We start from the raw sequence: 19,589 nt of genomic DNA, 5'->3' as shown, positions 1-19,589 counted from the left end.
ACTTTTGGTCCAAAAAAAAAATTTCATCTGTTAGCCTATTAAATGTAATTTGCAATGATAAATCATTAGTCTACATTTTCAGGGGCTGTCATTCAGCCATATGGCCTTCAAATGAATGTCTTTTCTGCATATTGGATTGCATTACTGGACTGCCACATACTGTAATGGTATAAAAGAACCTGAGCCCAGTAAAATGTTTCCTGTGTTCATTTCCAGTGATGTCCTTGGAAACAATTTATGTAAATAATTGGCAGATATTTTAAAATGTTTTCCCTTTACTTAAACATAACAAAAATTTATATTAAATAGACTTGTTCATGGTATCAGTTTAAAATATTATATTTATTTCTGTATCTGTAATTGATTATCTTCCAAAAGGATTGACCACCAGCAGATGCTTAATAAATATTTGTTAAATGAATGAATAAATTTTTCAATAAAAACATAGTATAGTATAATATTGAATTACTTCACAGTATCAAAGGCAAAAGGCATATAATAAAATGAGCACAGGGGAAGTTACATCACTAATCTCTAAGTGAGATCCCTAGTAATCAAGGCAAATACACATTCGTAGTTTTGTTGTCATAAAGGACATCGAATAACCTCACGCAGTTGCAAATGGTTTTTCATTCTTTCTTATTAGGAAATGATGTATGCCTGGAATGGTTTTCCAATAGTGAGCAAAAGAAAAGACCTTTCTGAAAATCTGTTGTTAACTGTCGAAAAGGCTGAGGCAACTTTACAAAATGAAAGTAAGTATGAAAAGTAAAAACCTGGAAATCTTTACCATTGTCACCCTCCCGTGCCACCCCTGTGCACATCTCCCTGTGTTACTCTGTGTGCACCCTGGGACAGAAGAGCCTGGGCTGCAGGTGTCGGGGTGAGTGCGATCGAGATGAAGGGAGGAACAACTCATGCTGCGAACGTGGGTGGACCTAGGGGACATTAGGCTGAGTGAAAGAAGCCAGTTGCAAAAGACTACATGATATATGATTCCATTTATATGAAATATTGACAATAGGCAAATCTGTGAAGACAGAAAGTAGATTAGCGGTTGCCTAGGGAGGGAGAACTGGGGTGGGGGTGATGAAAACGTTCTAAGATTGGTGGTGGTGATGGTTGTATAGCTCTGATATACTCATTGAGTCGTATGCTTTAAATGGTGCGATTGTATGGTATGAGAATTGTATGTTAATAAATCTGTTACCAAAGACAGATGAAGGGAAGAAGGCAGTAAAGCTTTAGAGCAGCACAAGGAAAGCGTGCATTTCTGATTTTAGTTTGTGCGTCTTTGCATGCCGCCTTTTGATCTCAAGTGGCGGTCATGTTTTTGCAGACACAGAGAATTGTGTTCAGGTTGAAGTCTTATCACAATTTATTTTTTTGGTTGTACCAGAGGCCCCTCTGCAGTTCACTTGGAGGCTCCTTTCCTGGAAGCAGCTGGCCTGTTGGTAGGAGGCAGATCAGGAGATCCGGGCTTAGAGCCCTAACCCTGCCGTTGTGAGACTCTGGGAAACGCGCCCCTCACTCTCAGCCTCAGGTCTCTTTTACAGTGGGACTGGTGTCGGACCAGATAATACCCACGTTCTCTTGCTCTGACGTTTTGTAGTTTTCTTATCTTAAACAGAGGCTTTCTCTTTTGATAAACCGAGCCACCATACATGCTAACCTCCAAATCATTTAGGTAACATGCCAAGATAATGGTCTTATCCTCTGGAATGTTCTAACCACAGAAGTAAAACGAAAACTTCTGCGGTGATAAACATGGTAAAGGACATAAAAATTCAGGAAGAGTCAGGGGAAGTTAGAACAGTTAACTTATTTTTCTTAACTGGACAAAGATGGGCCATGAGGGGGCACTGGCTGCACATGCAATACCCTGTCCCCGTGGGGACACGTTAGTGACTGTGGCCCCAGTGATGAGGGCCTCATTTGGGTCACTTTTGTAGTTGAACCTGCAATAGGGAGCTGAAACGTTTAATGAGGTTTCTTTTTGCAATTTTTTTAAAAGGTTTTATCCATTATCTTTTTTTAGAGTAAGGGGAAGGGAAGGAGAAAGAGAGGGGGAGAAACAGCAATGTGTGGTTGCCTCTCACACACCCCCCACTGGGGACCCAGCCTGCAACTCAGGCATGTGCCCCAACCAGGAATTCAACCGGCAACTCCCCACCCCCCACCTGCTGTTCCCAGCCCTCACTCAATCCACTGAGCCACACCAGCTGGGGTTCTCTTTGCAATTTTTAAAAATTAAACACATAATTACAATTGATAAGTGAAAAAAGTCATCCATGTTTTTGTTACAATACAATTAATTCACAATTTTGTGTATTCCACCCTAGCCTTATTTTTATAGTTATAATCATAATGTACCTGGACATATGTTAGTCTAGTTTTTTTCATTTAATATATCATAAACTTTTTAAAAAGTTGAGGTATAATTGACATAGTAGTTTTAGGTGTATACCATAGTAATTCAGTATTTGTATTCACTGCAAGGTGATCATCATAGTAAGTCTAGTTAATATCTGTCACCATAGTTACAAAAAAATTTTTTCTTTCGATGAGAACTTTTGAGATCTACTCTTTTAGCAACTTTCAAATATGTATTTGATAATTATAGTCACCATGCTTACTATTTTAAATAAATTAAAAAAAAATTTAAATTTATTTTTAGAGAGAGGGGAAGAGAGGGAGAAAAAGAGGGAGAGGAACATCAGTGTGAGAGAAAGTATCAGTCAGTTGCCTCTCCCATGTGCCCTGACCTGGGACTGAACCTGCAACCCGGGCATGTGCCCTGAGTGGGAATCAAACTTGTGACTTTCCACCTTGTGGGAGATGATGTCCAACTGAGTCACACTGGTCAGAGCATGACTTACTATTTTATAACTGGAAGTTCGTGCCTTTCCTCCCCTTCATCCCTACCCCTGGCAACTACCAATCTGTTCTCTGTATCTAATGGTCATGGGTGGGTTGGGTTTTTTGTTTTTTTGATTCTCCGTATAAGTGAGATCATACAGTATTTATCTTTATCTGATTTATTCCACTGATCATAATGGTCTCAAGGTCCGTCTATGTTGTTGCAAATAGCAAGATTTAATTCTTTTCAGGGCTGAATAATATCCCATTGTGTATATGTGTCACATTTTCTTTATTGGTTTCTCCATTGACGGACACAGATCATTTCCATGTCTTTACTATTGTAAGTAATGATGCAATGAACATGAGGTCATGTACGTAGGATTTATTATTTTCATTTTCTTTGGATAGATACTTAGAATGGAACTTCTGGATCATATGGTAGTTTATTTTTGCCATAAACTTTTTAATTGTTGCTTAAGAACCCTTACAGTAGTTTCAAAAGCTTCATAGCTCTTCATGGAGTTAGTGCACTATAATTTAATCAACTCTTTCAGTATTGTTGAGCTTTTAGGCTGCTTTCCATATGTAAAATAAATCCAGCCTAAGATTCCCATCAATCAGGAGAAGAAACATGAAAGAATGAAAGCTGAGTCAGTGGGCTTATCTGCTAACAAGGTCAAGGTTTCAGGCTGGATAGTTAAAGAATCCAGTAGAACAAAGAACGATGATGTTCTGAGGCCACAGACACTCCCCCACATTAGCCATTTGGCAAATTCAAACTGGTGGTCACAGGGAGAGCAGGTGAGTGGAATATTCTCCTCCACTATTGAAAAATCGTCACATGCAAAGCTCACCTGTTGGTAGAGGGTGAGTAAAATAATCTCCCTTTATTTGTGGTTTTGCTTTCTACAATTTGTTACCTGTAGTCAATTGTGGCTCAAAAGTATTAAATGGAAAATTCCAGACATAAAGAATTCAAAGGTTTTAAGTTGTACGTCATGTGCAGTTCTGAGTAGCATGATGAGATCTCGCTCCATCCTGGCCCATCCCGCCTAGGCGAGAGTTCCTCCTTTGCCCAATATATCCACCTCACTTCATGTTGTCACGGAGGCACTGAGCATGTCACATCATCACAAGGAGGTGGGTGAGCACAGCGCAGTTGAGAGAGAGAGACCACATTCACATGACTTTTATAACAGTATACTATAATAGTTCTGTTTTATTAGTTGTTATTAATCTCACTGTGCCTAATTTATAAATTAAATTGTGTCATAGGTATGTATATATAGGAAAACACATGGTGTATATAGGCCTTGGTACTAGCTATAGTTGCAGGCATCCACTGGGGGGCTTGCACCGTGTGCCCTGCAGATGCCCCTTATAATGTCACCTTCCCATATTAAAGGCAGCATTTTTACAAAGGAACATGGTCCTCTTTCCCTTCTTTTTTCCTTCCCCTTTTACAGAAAAGTTATAACACTTCAGCTCCTAACGAGCTGGAGCTGAGGTAGAGAAGCCAAAATATTTAAGTATTCATCTTCACAGACTGACAACTCCCTTTGATTTCTGGGCACCAGGGAAACAAGTGGATAAGAAGTCTCAAGAAACTGGGATGAGAAAGAGGAGTCAAAAGTTTTTGCCCTTTTGCAGACAACTAGTGGAGCGTATATAACTCACTGACTACAGACTTGCCGTGTGGGCTTTTCAGACTTTCTTTGTTGTCCTAGAAGTTCCATCACTGGCATATCTTCTGTATGGTTTTTATTAGCCTGGAGTTGTGATAAGCTTCCCGACTATTTTAAAATAATTGTATCTTTTTACTTTTTTTTTTTTTTTTGGTACTAAAGCGCACGTAAAATTTACCACGTTAACCATTTTTATTACACAGTTCAGTAGTGCTGTATGTTCACGTGGCTGTGCAACCAGTGTCCAGAACGTTTTCACATCCATTAAACAATAGCTCCCCATTTCCCCGACCCCTAGCCCCTGGCCACCGCTATTTTGTTTTTTGTTACTGTGAATTTGACTACTCTAGAGTCTTTGTACAAGTGGCTTATTTCACTTAGCATGATGTCCTCAACGTCCACCCATGTTGTACCATGTCAGGATTTCCTTCTTTTTAAATGCTTTCATTAGCGTATGTGCCACATTTTGTTACCCATTTGCCCATTGATGCACATTCGGGTCACTTCCGCCTTTTGGCTACTGTGAATAGTACTTCTATAAACACGGGGATGCATGTATTTTTTGAGATCCTCCTTTCAATTCTTTTATCTATATGCCCGGAAGTGGAATTTCTAGGCCGTATGACATTTCTATTTTTAATTTTTTGAGGAACTACCATACTGTTTTCTGTAGCAGCTGCACCATTGTACGTTCCCACCAACGGTGCGCCCTTGTCCCAATTTCTCTACATCTTTGCCAGTACTTGTTTTCTGTTTTGTTTTGTTTTTACAGTAGTCATCTTAATGGGTATGAGGTGACCTTCACTATTTTCCATGTGAAATAATTTCAAAAAGAAAAAATACTTTGTTTTCAATGAAAAATAAACCAAAGTCACATAATTTTGAATTTAAACGAAAGTTCACCTTAAAAATGAGATTTTACAAAATGTACTTCTGTAAAATCCATTTGGGCTTTTGAGCAAATATATTAGTATTCATTTTTGTTCAACTAATTTGACCACCTTCCATTAATTTACTCATTTGAACAATCTTAGATTTCTCTGCTAGATGCAGAATTAGGATAGGCAGAGAAAGCATTTGTTTCTGCTATTAAGGAAATTATTTATGATTAATTTCCACATATCCACAAACTAAATGGAAAAATGAATATTTTTTAAATAAGTGGATATGTGAAACTGGAAAGTAAAGGAAAATCCCTTTTTATTAAGTGGAAATATTTGTAGTATATTCTTTCTCCCAGAAAAGTAGGCCAGCTTGCTTCTTCCTACAAAGAAAAGGCTTTGGACTTGGTAGAGTAAATTCTGGTGTTCTAATGTCCATCCTTGTAGTGTAAACTGATCTGTACCACCAGACTGGGGCCTTTGTATATTAAAAAGCCCTGAAGGTCTGTTGGGTTCTCTCCGTTTGCATGGGCCCTTGTGCCCCCGTCCCTGAGTTTATCTTGCCCTTCCATTGGCTGGGGGAAAATTTAACGGGTATATGTGTATCAGACGATGCATGTAAAATACAGTAGAGGTTTAGAAAACCAAGACACTGTCTCCACCCATTCCTTCCTCTTTTAATGACATATTGAGATGATAGGCTTAGGGGTATTTAAGCAGGGCCAGGGGAAGCTCAGACAGACACACCATACTTTGTAAAATTCTGTCTTTGTGTGTCTTCTCCTGGGTAAAAAAGGGTGGTTTCTTTTCTGAAGATCTCCTTTGCCAGATGTGACACATGAAATTTATGATGATTTCTTCCAGGTCCATTGTTTTATGCAGGAAGATTACCCAACACCCACATCTCTCCCACCCCAATTTTTCTGACCTTTTGAGTAATTAGGTTTCTTTCCTTCAGAATGAGGGGGAAAAAATATAAACTTGGAAAATGGAATTAAGTTGTAAACCCGAAGTTACCTCCTCTTCCTCACCGCCTCATTATTAGTAATTGAATGTATTTTTGCTTCTACCTTTGACAAGTGTCTTTAAAGTAAAAGATGGGAACGTGTACAGTCGACGTCCTATTCTGACAGTGCCGTAGTTCTGAGAGGTTGGTCACGGACACCAAGGAGAAGTGCTGTTTGAGGAGAGGAAAATACTTGGTGTAATAGGCCTGGAGTCAGTGTTTGCTGTTGATTCCCTTAGCGTTTCATCTGAAATCTGACTGAATTCCAACATGCCGTTAGGAGTTGGCACAGTAGTCTTTTTGACTCTTTGTTGTGCTTAAGTTGCTTGGTGAAATTGTACGGCAAAACATGAGAGTTACCTAAAAGGGAGAGTGCTGTTCATTTCATGGCTTTTCACTTTCTAAATCTATTTTCCATATTTTTCTTTGGTGCATTTCAGCTAGCTTCTAAAATGTTCAATGTAGGTATTTTTGTAGTATGGGCCTCAGATTTATTTTCCTTCCACCTACCCTCTGTCTTATTATTAAGTGCAGGTCTTTTGTGATGAAAATGTGCTTTCTTGGAATGTAAAATGGAAACTTAAAATGTTCATCCGTGAAATCACCCATGAGCTGGAGAATCGTGATAAGCATTCCCATTTTAAGGGAAAATAATCATCTGACAAATAGTGCTCAGTAGTCTGAAGGATTAATGGTTTGGGTTTCTGAGGCTTTTTGGAGGAATATTGGTGTTTTTGGACCTATTTTCCATATTCTTAACTCATGATCTAAATAAAAGCAAAATGTGGCTTTACTGGTACTGAAGCTTTGCATGGTGTTGTCTGCCCTTCTCAGCAAAACCACCGTTCACGGAGCACCAGAGTTTTGTGATAACACAGGCTATCAGAAAATCCTACACAGAACTCAATGAGATGCACAAAAATGATACTGAAAACTAGCATCTAGCGTGGACCCTAAGGGTTTGGTTCTAGGCCCGAAAGATGCCTAGAATGCATATTTCTTTTTGAATGCATATTTCAATGAGCATCCATGATTAGAAGCGTAAATAGATTTTCTTTTGGTAGAAATAATGGTCCTTAAGTAATAGGAAAGAAAATGCGGTATTGATATCTGTGATTTTTTTGGTGAATGACCTATTAGAGTTTGGAAGCGAGAGGTGACTATCAGCTGTTTTTGGCACCCAGGGAAAAAGTGACCCTCTTCTAGTTGCTAATGTGGCATTGTTAACCTCCCATAGACTAGCACACTAAAACACCAGCGTGTGCCAATGGTGCCTTCTGAGGTTCGTTCTGAAAGCAGGAGGGTTTCCGTGTGAGGGTCTCCCAGGGCCTCATTAGTTTGGTTTGCAGGGCCTCCCCTCACGCTGATCCCCCCACCCTCCCGTGTTGTCACAGCCTGAAGTGTATAAGTTACCAGTCTGTCTTGGAATGACTTCTTAGTTGCGCCAGACTTACAAAACCTCCCAATTCAAAAGTGGTTGATGTGAAATGGCTACCTTTGTCACATAGAAGTCACATAGAAATCACGCATATTATGGCTCCTTCTGTTTCATATCCCACAGCCTTGGGCCGTAGGAGGCAGAGTCATTTTCCACAGGGAAAATGGTGAAAGGAAAACCTTTCTATTAGCCCCAAGCCATTAGAAGTGTGTGGGGTACCTGCATGTACTTCAGAACCATTTAATCTAATTTTATGATATAATTTCCTCCCAGAGAACACAGCCTGGGGGAGTCGCTGAGTTGTAGACATAATGATCTGGAGAGGGCGCTCTGCTTCCTGGGTTTTTAATGGGAAGAGGGCCATCTGCTTCTCCATATGGAAGTGCCGTCCTCATCCGCGTGAAGCCAACGCAATTAGAAGCCAGAACCACAGGGGGAGGCAGCCTTCTCGCTCCTCATGGCTTTACTTTGATAGAATTAATAAAGCTCTTACTTTATTTAAAGTTCAGATATTCTGCTGTTTTACTAAGGCCACATAACTCAGAATAGGAGCCCCTGAAAAAAATGTTTAAGAGAACGAAGTGAACCCTTAATAAAATAGTGTACTAAACTAATGTAGTAAATTCAATATTCTGTTAATTTAATTTTATTGTATTTCATTTAATGTGGCATAGGGAGTGCTAAAAATCTTTTCCTTGTTTTTAAATGATCCCTCTGAAACCTAGTAGCTCTTACCAGTTCTTGTGTCTTAATTAGGGTTTTAAAAAACTTTTTGTTTTTGTGTGTGATTTTTGTTTGTTTTGCTGTAAGGCTTCAGCGACTACGCGGTAGATGATGAGTGCTTGGTGAAGCTGCTGAAGGGATGCTGCCTGAAGAACTTACAGCGGCCCTTGCAAGCGGAGTTGTGTTTCAGTCACGTTATCCAGAGGTAAAAACAAGCAGGGAAACCAACCCGAGTGCAGACGGTGGCTTCCAGGGGATTACTGTGAGAAAGTAGTTTCTCTTGCTGCTACCCTGTTGCTTGGTGTTACCAGAAACAGCATCCAGTTGTGTCTTCTCTGTTCTTTGAGAACAAAATTATAATCTGAGGGGAACATGGTTCTGTGCATTTCCACTTGATGTTTAAAGCTGACACACAAAACTAGATTTGTGGCCAAGCTAACAGGTATCTGACCACATTCTGGCAGCAGTGTACTGAACCTCTGGTGCTCTTTGACTCCTGCATTTGTCTTTCCATTTGTTTATTCCACAGATGTTGGAGCACTTACTATGTGCTCAAGTCTGTACTATATCCTAGGGATTTGCAGTGGAGTAAAGAGACTTGCTATTGTTGTGGTAATAATTTGGCAGGGAAGAAAGACATGGGGTGAACACTGTAACTGCTTCTCATTTGGAAAAGGTTCTCTCCTGTAAATGCATGAGGGTTTTTCCCCCCCCTCTAATTGCATTGATGGTGTCCTTCTCCTTTGCTAAACAGATTGTTGAGTCAAGGTTCAGGTACCTGGCTTTCTCCTCTATATCTGGAATCATAAATGCAAACATCTGCAGGGGCCAGACAAGACACCTCACCAAGTGCTGGCAGGAGTAAGGGATTGGTGGGCACTGTAGATTCAGGAGATCACGTGTTCTCTCTAAAGAAGGCAGCCACTCTTAGCTCTAATGGATTGCTGCTCTGTACAGTGTGGGCCCGAGAGCAATAATCCCTACAGTTTTTCATGAAAAGCCTAGACTCTGAATTTTGTGTAAAGTCTTCTGATTTTTAAATATTGGTTCACATATTTTTAAAGCACAGTCAGCTGACTAGATCACAGCCCCAGAATGCCAGTTGACAGCCTCTGTTCCGCATCCTGCGCTTTTCCACCCATGCATTTCCTTTCCGAGACTGTAGGAGGACTGGTGTTCTTACAAGAGGAGGAATGAGACCATGTCTATTTCCCAAACAAGTAATACACTTATAGTTTTTAGTGAACATGTTAAGGAAGTATCCATTGAGTTCTGTTTTATTGATGTTTTTACAGGGATCAAAAGGATTATTAAAAGGATTAGCAATTTGTGCTATTTTTTAACAATAGCGAATTGTTTGCTTTTGTGCTTTGTAATTTTGGATTTTGAGTTTTCCTTCATTGACATTTTATCTTGAGACTCCTAGAGGCTAGGAATGAGAAAGTGTCTCACTAAAGTCATTTCGCTTTTCTTCCTGCCGGTTGACCCAGAGACTTTTCAGCCCAGAACCACATTCCTGTTTATCGTATTTCTTAGAGGCTCTTGGATCCTCTGGGCAATGTGAATTTAAATTGCAGATCCATGTGAGGACAGGCCTATTGGTTATTAATTTAGTGAAAGGAATGTGTTTCCACTTCCCACCAGGAGCACAGGCCAAAGAGCCAACTGCCCGTGTTTTCCTCCTGTGCCAGAGATTGGGTTTTCCTAACCTGCCCTTTCTTTGAGGCAGCAGCCTTTCAAGGGCTCCAACTCAGGCCCAACCCCTTTTCCTGTGTGGTCCCACGGCCTCATCTCTGTCGTGGCCACTGAAACTCAAAGCCTTGGACGATTCAGACTGAAGGGGACCCTAGGACCGCCTGGGCCTCACCCACACACTCAGAATTCTGGTTTTGTTTTGTTTTCAGTTTGAGAGTTTTTCTTATGTTCATGTGAGCTGAGCTGTGCATTTGAACGTATGTTGTTCTTACTTTTTTAGTGCTTCTAGATGTTTTGTCATCAGAGTGTTTTTATATTATTGCTGAAAACAGAAATATTGACCACTTCTTACTGACTTTTTTTTTTAGCGTTGTAAGACTTACCAATACAAATTGAAGTGAACCTTAGCAAAACAGTAATATAGCTGTCAGCATCCTTATTTTTAAATGGAACGCATTTATGTTCAGGAGGATGATCCTGTCCTCTTCAGGATTAATCTTGGAAGATCTGCATGTATTCATATCCTAAGCAGCAATAAACAATCCTCAGTGCTGGTCCACTAGACATTGAGGAATAAGATAAGAGATTGATGTATTAAAAGCATACTATTTATTGCCATAGTTTATGAGGTCCTTTGAATAAACTTTGTAAAACAACTGTTTTTCTCTGATAATAGTGCTGCTAAGCACCTATTTTATGAGGAATGGGGAAATATATACGTTGAAAAAGAATGATCCCTTTCTTGTTATATTAAGACTTGCTTTGCTTTTTTTCTTTATTTTTACTGTTGACCCTCTTAAGACTTAATTGCTTTTCATTCATCGTTTTAGTGAAAGGCTGCTGAAGTTCGACCACTACCTCGTGCCATTTACTCTGTTTGAGTTGGCGTGTTTGTACAAAAGCCAAGGGGAGCTCGACAAGGCCATAAAGGCCCTGGAAACTGCGAGGTGAGTGAGTCAGGATGGTCGGCAGCGTTATCACCACGGTGACAGTGTGTACACACCTAGAAGTTAAACCATGAATGAAAGTTAGTGATAACGTTACCTTTGCTAACTTATGCGTAGCGTATGCCCATGCCTTCTGCTGTGACTGTGCTGTTTCCAACCTTCTGAATGCCTGACCCTGTGGCTCTTTACACATGTTGTAACTGTGGGCTTCTGTATGACAGATATCTAATCTAATCTATCCTAGATCAGAGGTCTGCGAACATTCTCCATAAAGGGCCAGAGAGTCAGCATTTTTGGCTTTACAGTGTAAAGTCTCCATTGCAACTACTCCACTGTATTGAAAGCAGCCATAGAAGACAAATCAGTCAATCCATCCATCAATCAATGGGTGTGTCCAGATTTGGCCATAATTTTGCTAATAATCTGCTGACCTTTGGTGTATTCAACCATATTTCTCCTTTCCTTGAAGACCCTCTGAATTGAAGAAGCCCTTTGAACCTTCCCGGGACCCTGTGCTTTTTGTCTGCTGTGGCAACTGGAAAGCGTTCCATCATTTCTGCTAGACAGTGGCTCACGGACTTGTGGTCATGGCCCCCGTGGCGGGGCCAAAACCCGGTGGTCTGTTCACCTTGAACACTTCTTGCAGTGGATAAAGAACGCCGTTTTTAGCTCTAGGCCATACATCACTTTGTGGTTCATTGGTCTGTTCATGTACTCAAATTCAGCAAGTGCTCACTGAGTACCTCTAATGTGCCAGGCCCTGGTAAAGGCTCTGGACAGACAGCTGCGCACGAACAGGCAGTGTTCCCGCTCTCTGAGTTGGAGGGAGCTATCAAAGAAGCAAGTAAAAAACCACAGCAGTGGAATGTGAAGATCATTGTGGAATGTGCTTTGCTGAGATTTACAATCCAATACAGACTGACCTGGCTGTTATTTTAGATGGGGTTGATTCTGGAAGGTTTCCTTGAGGAAGTGATATTGTAGTTGATATCTGCATAATTAAAGCCAGTCCTGAGATCAGTCAGCAGGAGACTGCCTGGGGACTGTTCCTGGCTGAAGCCACAGTTGGGTAACCTCTAGACCAGGGGGTTGAGCCACTAGATCGGTAATGATGCTTTTTACTGAGATGGGGAATACTTAGAGGAACAGGTTTGGGGACAGAGAAAAGCAAACTTCTGTTTGAGCCATGATAGTTTGAGACGCCTACTAGGTATCCACATGGGGACAGTGAGTTGACAGTCAACTGTGGAAGCATGGATTTCATTGGAAAGGTAAAGGACAAGTGTGCAGATTTCAAAGTCACCAACACAGACACAGTGATATTTGAAGCCATGATACTTGATGAGGTCATTTTGGGAAACTTACGAGAGAGAGCAGGAGAGGGGTGGGGAGAGAGAGAGAGAGAGAAAGAGAGAAGGAGAGAAGGGGAGAGGTGTAAAGAGAGATTGAGGTCCAGCACACAGCCTTGGGACATGCTATCATTTTAATGAGAATGAACAATGAGAGTAGGAAGAAATAGCCACTGAGTCAGAACGACATCTAGGAAAGCCAAGTGAACAAGGTGTTTCAAAAAGAAGAGTTGTCAGTTGTAAAGGTAGCTGCTGAGAGGTCAATCAAGGTGAGACTAGAGAAGTGAACTTGACCATGTGAAGATCATTGGTAACTTTGGCAAGAAAGGTGAGAAAGCAGAGCCAGCTACTTTAGGAAACTCCTTCAGGATGTTTCACTGTGAATAAAACACAGTAACGGGGCAGAAGCTTCAGGGGCACGGTGGAGCCAAGAAAGTCACTTTTTTTTTTTTTAATTTTCTCCTTCTTTTTGCCCTCCTACCTTCTCTTCTGCCTCTTCTACTTCTTTTCCTCCTCCTCCCCCTTCTCGTTAATGGGAGATATGAGAGCAAATCATTTTTAAAGTTAATTTGTTAAATATGAGTGATAATGACTCATATTTCAACTGACATGTATGTGTCATCAAATGTAGCTGATGGAAAATTAGCAACTCTAAATACTGTTGTTCCAAGTATTTGTTATTTGGTCACATTTAGTGTTACTTAAACAGTGCACAATAAGGCAAATTTATAATGTTGAAACTAGAAGACTAGTCTAAGTTCACTACTAAGAAACAAGACCAACGGTTATCAGAAGTCACCACTAACTGAAGCCAGTGCTGACAGTGCCATAAACAGACTTCCCAATAGTTTTAAGACTGTCAGCTGTCTGCAGTTTCCCTTTGCACAGTTGCCAGAATTAGTGGCCAGACATTTAGGAAAACTCAATTACATCCTTTGGTAAACTCTAGTAAGATGTTGATTTAGCTTACGAATAATAACCCTTTCAAATTTACCAGTAAGTAGTACTTAGACCTGTATAAAATGAAGGGCTATAGAAAGAAGCCAATACCACTGCAAAGAAAGAAGTCACAGCTCACCCAGGGGCCAGAGCAGAGTGTGAAAGCAGGAGCACAAGGTCGGAGCCACTCCGTTCTGACCCTTCTTGGCAGTTCTAGCAAAGAGAAGTCATGAATGACCTAAGTGAAGCTTTTACATAATCTGTGGGTTTTAATGGCCTGGCCTTCTAACACTGTCACACAATAATTATTGGCCACACCATTGATATCTGCTTGTGAACGCTGGAGTAATTTTGGTGTCACTAAGGAATCCCGCTGTCTTTGTGGTGGTGGTGGTTTTACAGGATTTTCTAGGTAAATTTTGGGGGGGTTGTGCTTGATCATGTTCGCCATGTTTATATGAGGTTGCTTTAACATTTCCAGTTTAGACAAGGAGGTCAACTTTTAAGAGTAGCTCACAAAATTGTCAAACCCTCCTCGTAACCTTGCTGTGCTTGCGAATGGGTTGGCGGGTAAGCAGAACATTGGTGTGCAAACTGAGACTTTTAGGTCGTCACCAGCCAGCGTCTAGGAATAAAGAAGACCGCCACCCTCCTCTCCTCACAGAGCATGATAATCTACATTTAACAGTACCCACTGTTCCACACGTTCAAGTCTGAAGGCAAATAAGGAATGAAGATGAGAGGACGGGGAGGGTGGTAGCAGCTGGTATACAAGAAATTTTATAATTTTACTGTTATTGTCTTCAGGAACAACTACAAAGATTACTCCATGGAGTCTAGACTGCACTTCAGAATTCAGGCAGCTCTTCACCTCTGGAGAAGACCTTCCTCAGACTGATCAGGACGCGAAGGATGGGACTTGCCCGCCATTAACACCAACACCTGCTACAGACCGGACCTTGTGTTAAAGTGCAGAAGTGATCTTGTGAATGAGAGACAAAAATTTAGTTTTATCATCAATATTTTTGATCATTTATGTGGTTTACTGTTGTTCTATGTGAATGTTGTTTTGTTTTCCCCTATGGAGTAACGATCAGGACTGTCTGGAAAATTCTTATATTTTGCCTCTCCAAGAATTTCATATTAGATTTAACTTGGAGAGTGAAGAAGTCTTTTAAATGACTCAAAGGTACAACAAAGTCTAATTAGATTATTTATTTATTTTTTTAGTATGAAAATACTGTTTAATTAGCACATGGCTTACAAGTTGAGCCATTTTTTAGATCTGTTGGTCAGTTAAACTTAAGAGTTATTTTGTTGCCTAGTATTTAAATTTCAGAGGGGAAATAAAATCAATTACATTCAAAATAGCTTAATAACCTTCTGAAGACTCCTGAAAAAGCCAGGCAGTGGGTGCGAACAGGGGTGGGATAATGTAGTTAATAGGTCGAAAAGACCCATGTCTAGCAAAGATGGTGACATACTGTTAGTTTTTTAAATTCTTCATGTAAGTTAAAAGTGGTGACATTTTTGAGAGACTGTCTTGTTTTTGAATGTACTCATTAAGCCTATTATAATAACAAAATTTTAAAAAGTGTATATGTAAAGGGAAGGAAAAGTTATATTTTAGACATTATCCTTAGCAGTGAGAGCCTAAAATATATACATTGATTATTTTTCTTAGAGGAAGCAAAGTAAAGTTCCTGCTGCTTTAAATATGTAAAATATCAATAATTTTTACACTCATGATGTTGGCGAGTGAGATCTAATTTTATAATCTCTCTAGCACTGTGATGGCTCCTTATAAATGCCTGGGCTGCGTTTGGTCCTGTAATTTGGAAACACAGGGCACTGAGCAGAAGAGAGCCCAACTCTGTGGTCCCGGCCCTGCTGCCCTTTTGCAGCTACCAGAGCGACCTTGACGGAGCCCCTTGCTCTCCGCACACGCATACTCTCCTTATCTGTGACGTGGAAGAAGAACAGATGATTACCAAGGTCTCCTTCAGTTTTATAACCGTCAGTATTTTAGGTATCCATTTTCAGCGGACAATGTTAAACGTTTAATACAAATCACTCCCACTTGGAGTATGTTTTTAATTGGCAGTCATCAGTGTCTCCACCCCCAGGCTCCTGAATATGCATCTTTTGTGACTAAGGACCAGTTTGCATCCAGAGTGAGGAAAAAAAATTGTGATCAATGAATCAGGGTTTTGTCCTATTTCTGCTTCTATTTTGAAGCATAACTTGTCATAAAAGCCTGTGCAGTTTAACAGAAATCGCCTCAGACCAGGAGTCAGGAGCCCATCTCTGGTAGACCCTTGGCACACAGCAGGTCATTCACCTTTGCATTTGCTCGTGTGCGTGGCGCTGACCGTGGCCCAGGCTATGAATTTATTCCCCGCTACATGAGCCTGTCCCCAGCAGGTGTTTGTTTGCCTTGGTTTCTGTAATGTGTTAACCCTTGGCCAGAACGGAGGATGTATTTCCAATGGAAGATACTAATACAGTTTGAACAGAGTACCACCCGTTCGGATGGTGTGGTGAAGATCTCTGTGTGTGCTCTTAATATAAACTGTGTAACTTCACTGTAGGTCCAGACAAAAGAGGAAATGAAATAAACAGTCATCACAACTAGTAGTGGAAAATATGGTTAATGATTATTTTTTATATAACTTTGAAAAAAAGTTTATCAGTTATTTAGAACAGCTTTGGTAGCATTATTTTTTTAACGTGCAAACACCCACATTGCTTTTGTGAGAAGCTGCAAGTCAGAGCAAAAGCCGGTAAAACATTCTCTTTCTGGTATAAAACTTGTCTCTAGTATAAATTGTGTCACCCACACAAGTTAAGCTAATATTGGTTATTTTTATTTTATTTTAGCTCTGCATTATAAACAAACATAAAAGTAACTCATCTATTTAAAATATCACTTATGTTTCTTATTTTTTTTACTTCCTGTTCTTTTTCTAGTTAACTGGTAATGGATAACTATCCAGTGGATTTTTAAGTGCTGTAATATCACTAGTGCTACAAATATTAATATGTTGCCTGCCATGTTTAAGATATTATGCTGACATTGGTTTCTTGTAACATCGGCTCATATTGTATTTTTGGAGTTATTTTGTGACTCAGGCTGTTCTGTGTAGAATAGTACTGAAGTGACAATGTTTTATCTAATGTTTTGAGGGGCATATGTGGTAGGGTTGGGCTGCCAATGTGTCTGACAGTTTGTGTAGTTCTTGGTATAATTGCCTTTTTTTTTTAAATGGAGAACCAGAGTTATGATTGGTGCTGTATAAATTTAAGACTGAAATAGAGGCTATGTTTTGTAGGATGGTGACAATTAAGGCGTGACTTCTCCTTGACAACTAATGGAAGATTAACTACATCAGCTCTCTTACGGACATATATTTTAATGTTTCTGTGCTTCCTCTGGATACAAGGTCCCAAGTTTCATTGGAAAATGGAGTCCATTGATTCTCTGTCTCTTCTGTGAGTAGGTCCAAACTGTAGGAAGATGAATTCCAGATCAGTCAACTTCAAAGAAGATTTTAAATCATTGAAACACAATCCAACACTGTAACCATCTCTTTTGCAAAGTTGCAGTTTAGCAGAGGTGTGTGATTGTCCATTCATACCTGGCCTGGAAGGTAATGATTTAACTTTGAGGTTAAAACACTGTATCAGTCTTTGATTAGGGCTTCAACTTAGGGCTTCAGATCAGTGGGATGTGTGTACAGATGAAAGTCGTCCCCTTTCAAAGAAAAGTGTTTTCTCTTTTGAAGCTACTTTCAGAGGTAGTTGCCTTGCGATGCGTGCTGATAGTCCCTGCTATTAATACTCATCGTGGTACCGATTCTCATCCATTCCTCTAAAGTGAGTCTGTGTATGTTTTCAAACAGGTGTTTTTCTTTCTTTGGACATTAAACATAACAGTTTTTAAAGAAAGGTCTTTGTGACCAACTGGAAAAATTTCTGAAATTACTTATTAATTCTTCAATACCTAAGTGAAATGCATACATACATTTGACATATTTCTAGTCGTGTTAGGCATTTCTTGATCACCTACAGATAGACAAATAGAAAGTAGTTTACAAGCAGCAAATAGACGATACTTTATATCATTCTTTCAGAAGGAGTGCAGGCTTTTCTCCAGGTTGTTTCCCCTCCCCCAGACCAATTATCTACATATTTTTCTTTAGTTGTCAAAGTGCTTGTTGTGAAACCCAATTCATGTTTCTCATTGTTGGCAGTTTTGTCTTTTATACGTCTTCTGTTAGATTTAGTTGCTTCAGAATGTTGAACTTGAAACAATGAGAAGGACGCATTAGAAGTTATCATGAGGGAGAATATCCTCTGTGCTGAGCAGTTGCTCTCTGCCCTTGATGGTGCAGAAGTCCATGCCGTCTGTTTGGAATGTCGTAACTACAGAAAGAATTGGTGCAAGGACTGTTCAGTGGATTGAGGAGACTGGGCAGGTTCTTGGCCTGACCCATCCGGAGGGTATGTGGATTTCACTTCAGAGGAAGTCCACGCCCCGCCCCATCCCGTCCAGGCTACAAGCGTGCCAGCACAGTAATGCTGTAACCTGACTGCACGGAAAAACCGGAGCAGCCACCCGCCGTGGTTAACCAACAAAGAATTCATACAGACACCTACAAATTGGGTATTAATAGGAAAACTCAAGCAAAATACTTGAATACCAAGCTTGGTTAAGTAAGACTTGTTACATATTCATGTACAATATACTTTTGTATGTCAATCTAGTAGTTCTTAGAAATGCACGATTTAAAAGATGAGTGTGAAGGATGCTGGCATGTCAGGGTGAGAACTCTGTTTTATTGTTACTTAATGTTTTCTGGTATATTGGTTTTAATTATCAGTAGCCTGTTTGGCACCACTTTGGGGGAAAAAGTGGTCTCAGTGTAACAGCTGATAGCCAGAGAAGTTGGATAAAATGTACACATTAAAGGATATTACCATTTCAGTTTTAAAGGAATTACATTATTTTGAAATGCTGGAATGACTTTCTCAATTAAAAGGGGTGACTCTCCATGCTTTGGAAATCATGTAGACATTTAAAAAAAATTGTCTTATGGGGGTGACATTGGTTAATAAAATGACAGGTTTCAGGTGTACAGTTCTATACTATATCATCCATATACTGTGTTGTGTGTTCACCACCCCAGGTGAAGTCCTTCCGTCACCATTTACCCCCTGTATACCCTCTTCTACCTCCCCTCACCCTCCTTTGCCTCCGGTAATCACCATACTGTTGCCTGTATCTATAAGGTTTTGTTTTTTGTTTTTGTTTTGCTTTTTTGCTCAATCCCTTGACCTTTCCTTCCAAGACCCTTAACCCTTCTCCCTTCTGACAGGTGTCAGTCTGTTGTTTTCTATGAATCTGTTTCTGTGAATCCGTTAGTTTATTTTGTTCATTAGAGTCCACATAGGAGTGAGATCATATGGTATTTGTCTTTCTTGACTGGCTTATTTCACTTAGTATAATGCTCTCTGGGTCCATCCAGGCTGCTTTTCATGGCTGAGTAGTATTCCATTGTGTAAATGTACCACAGTTGTTTCCCCCCCTACTCATCTGATGGGCACTTGGGCTGCTTCCAAATCTTGGCTATTGTAAATGATGCTGCAATGAACATAGAGGTGCACGTAGTCTCTTGAATCAGTGTTTTGGGTTTCTTTGGGTATATTCACAGAAGTGGAATCTCTGGGTCATAAGGCAGTTCCATTTTTAATTTTTTGAGGTAATTCCGTAGCTCTTCCACAGTGGCTGCACCAATCTGTATTCCCACCAGCAATGCACAAGGGTTCCCCTTCTCCTCTCCAGGACTTGTTTGTTGATTTACTGATGGTAGCCATTCTGACAGGTGTGAGGTGACATATCTCACTGTGGTTTTAATTTGCATCTCTGATGATTACTGACGTTGGGCATCTCTTCATGTGTCTTGTCCATCTGTATGTCATCTTTGGAGAAGTGTTTTTTCAGGTCCTTTACCCATTTTTTAATTGAATTGTTTTTTTGGTATTGAATTTGATAAATTTTGGA

The 19,589-nt window shown here is 40.1% G+C and overlaps 1 protein-coding gene across 3 annotated transcripts in view; it reads left to right on the top strand.

Moving 5' to 3' along the window:
* The window catches only part of TTC39B (tetratricopeptide repeat domain 39B), a 138,292-nt gene extending 123,121 nt beyond the window's left edge, over window positions 1-15,171 (top strand). For all 3 annotated transcript variants that reach the window (XM_045193659.3, XM_045193660.3, XM_071221591.1), the window contains 4 exons: window positions 647-755; window positions 8,683-8,800; window positions 11,121-11,237; window positions 14,333-15,171. In XM_045193659.3, the coding sequence (XP_045049594.2) occupies window positions 647-755; window positions 8,683-8,800; window positions 11,121-11,237; window positions 14,333-14,423 (435 nt within the window). In that variant the 3' untranslated portion in view covers window positions 14,424-15,171. The remainder of the gene's footprint in view (window positions 1-646; window positions 756-8,682; window positions 8,801-11,120; window positions 11,238-14,332) is intronic.
* Window positions 15,172-19,589: the final 4,418 nt, after the last annotated feature.

Source organism: Desmodus rotundus, chromosome 1, assembly GCF_022682495.2.
Source record: "Desmodus rotundus isolate HL8 chromosome 1, HLdesRot8A.1, whole genome shotgun sequence".
NCBI classification, from domain to species: domain Eukaryota; kingdom Metazoa; phylum Chordata; class Mammalia; order Chiroptera; family Phyllostomidae; genus Desmodus; species Desmodus rotundus.
Note: the sequence above shows the minus strand (reverse complement) of the source record. Positions and strands in the feature narration are given on the sequence as shown.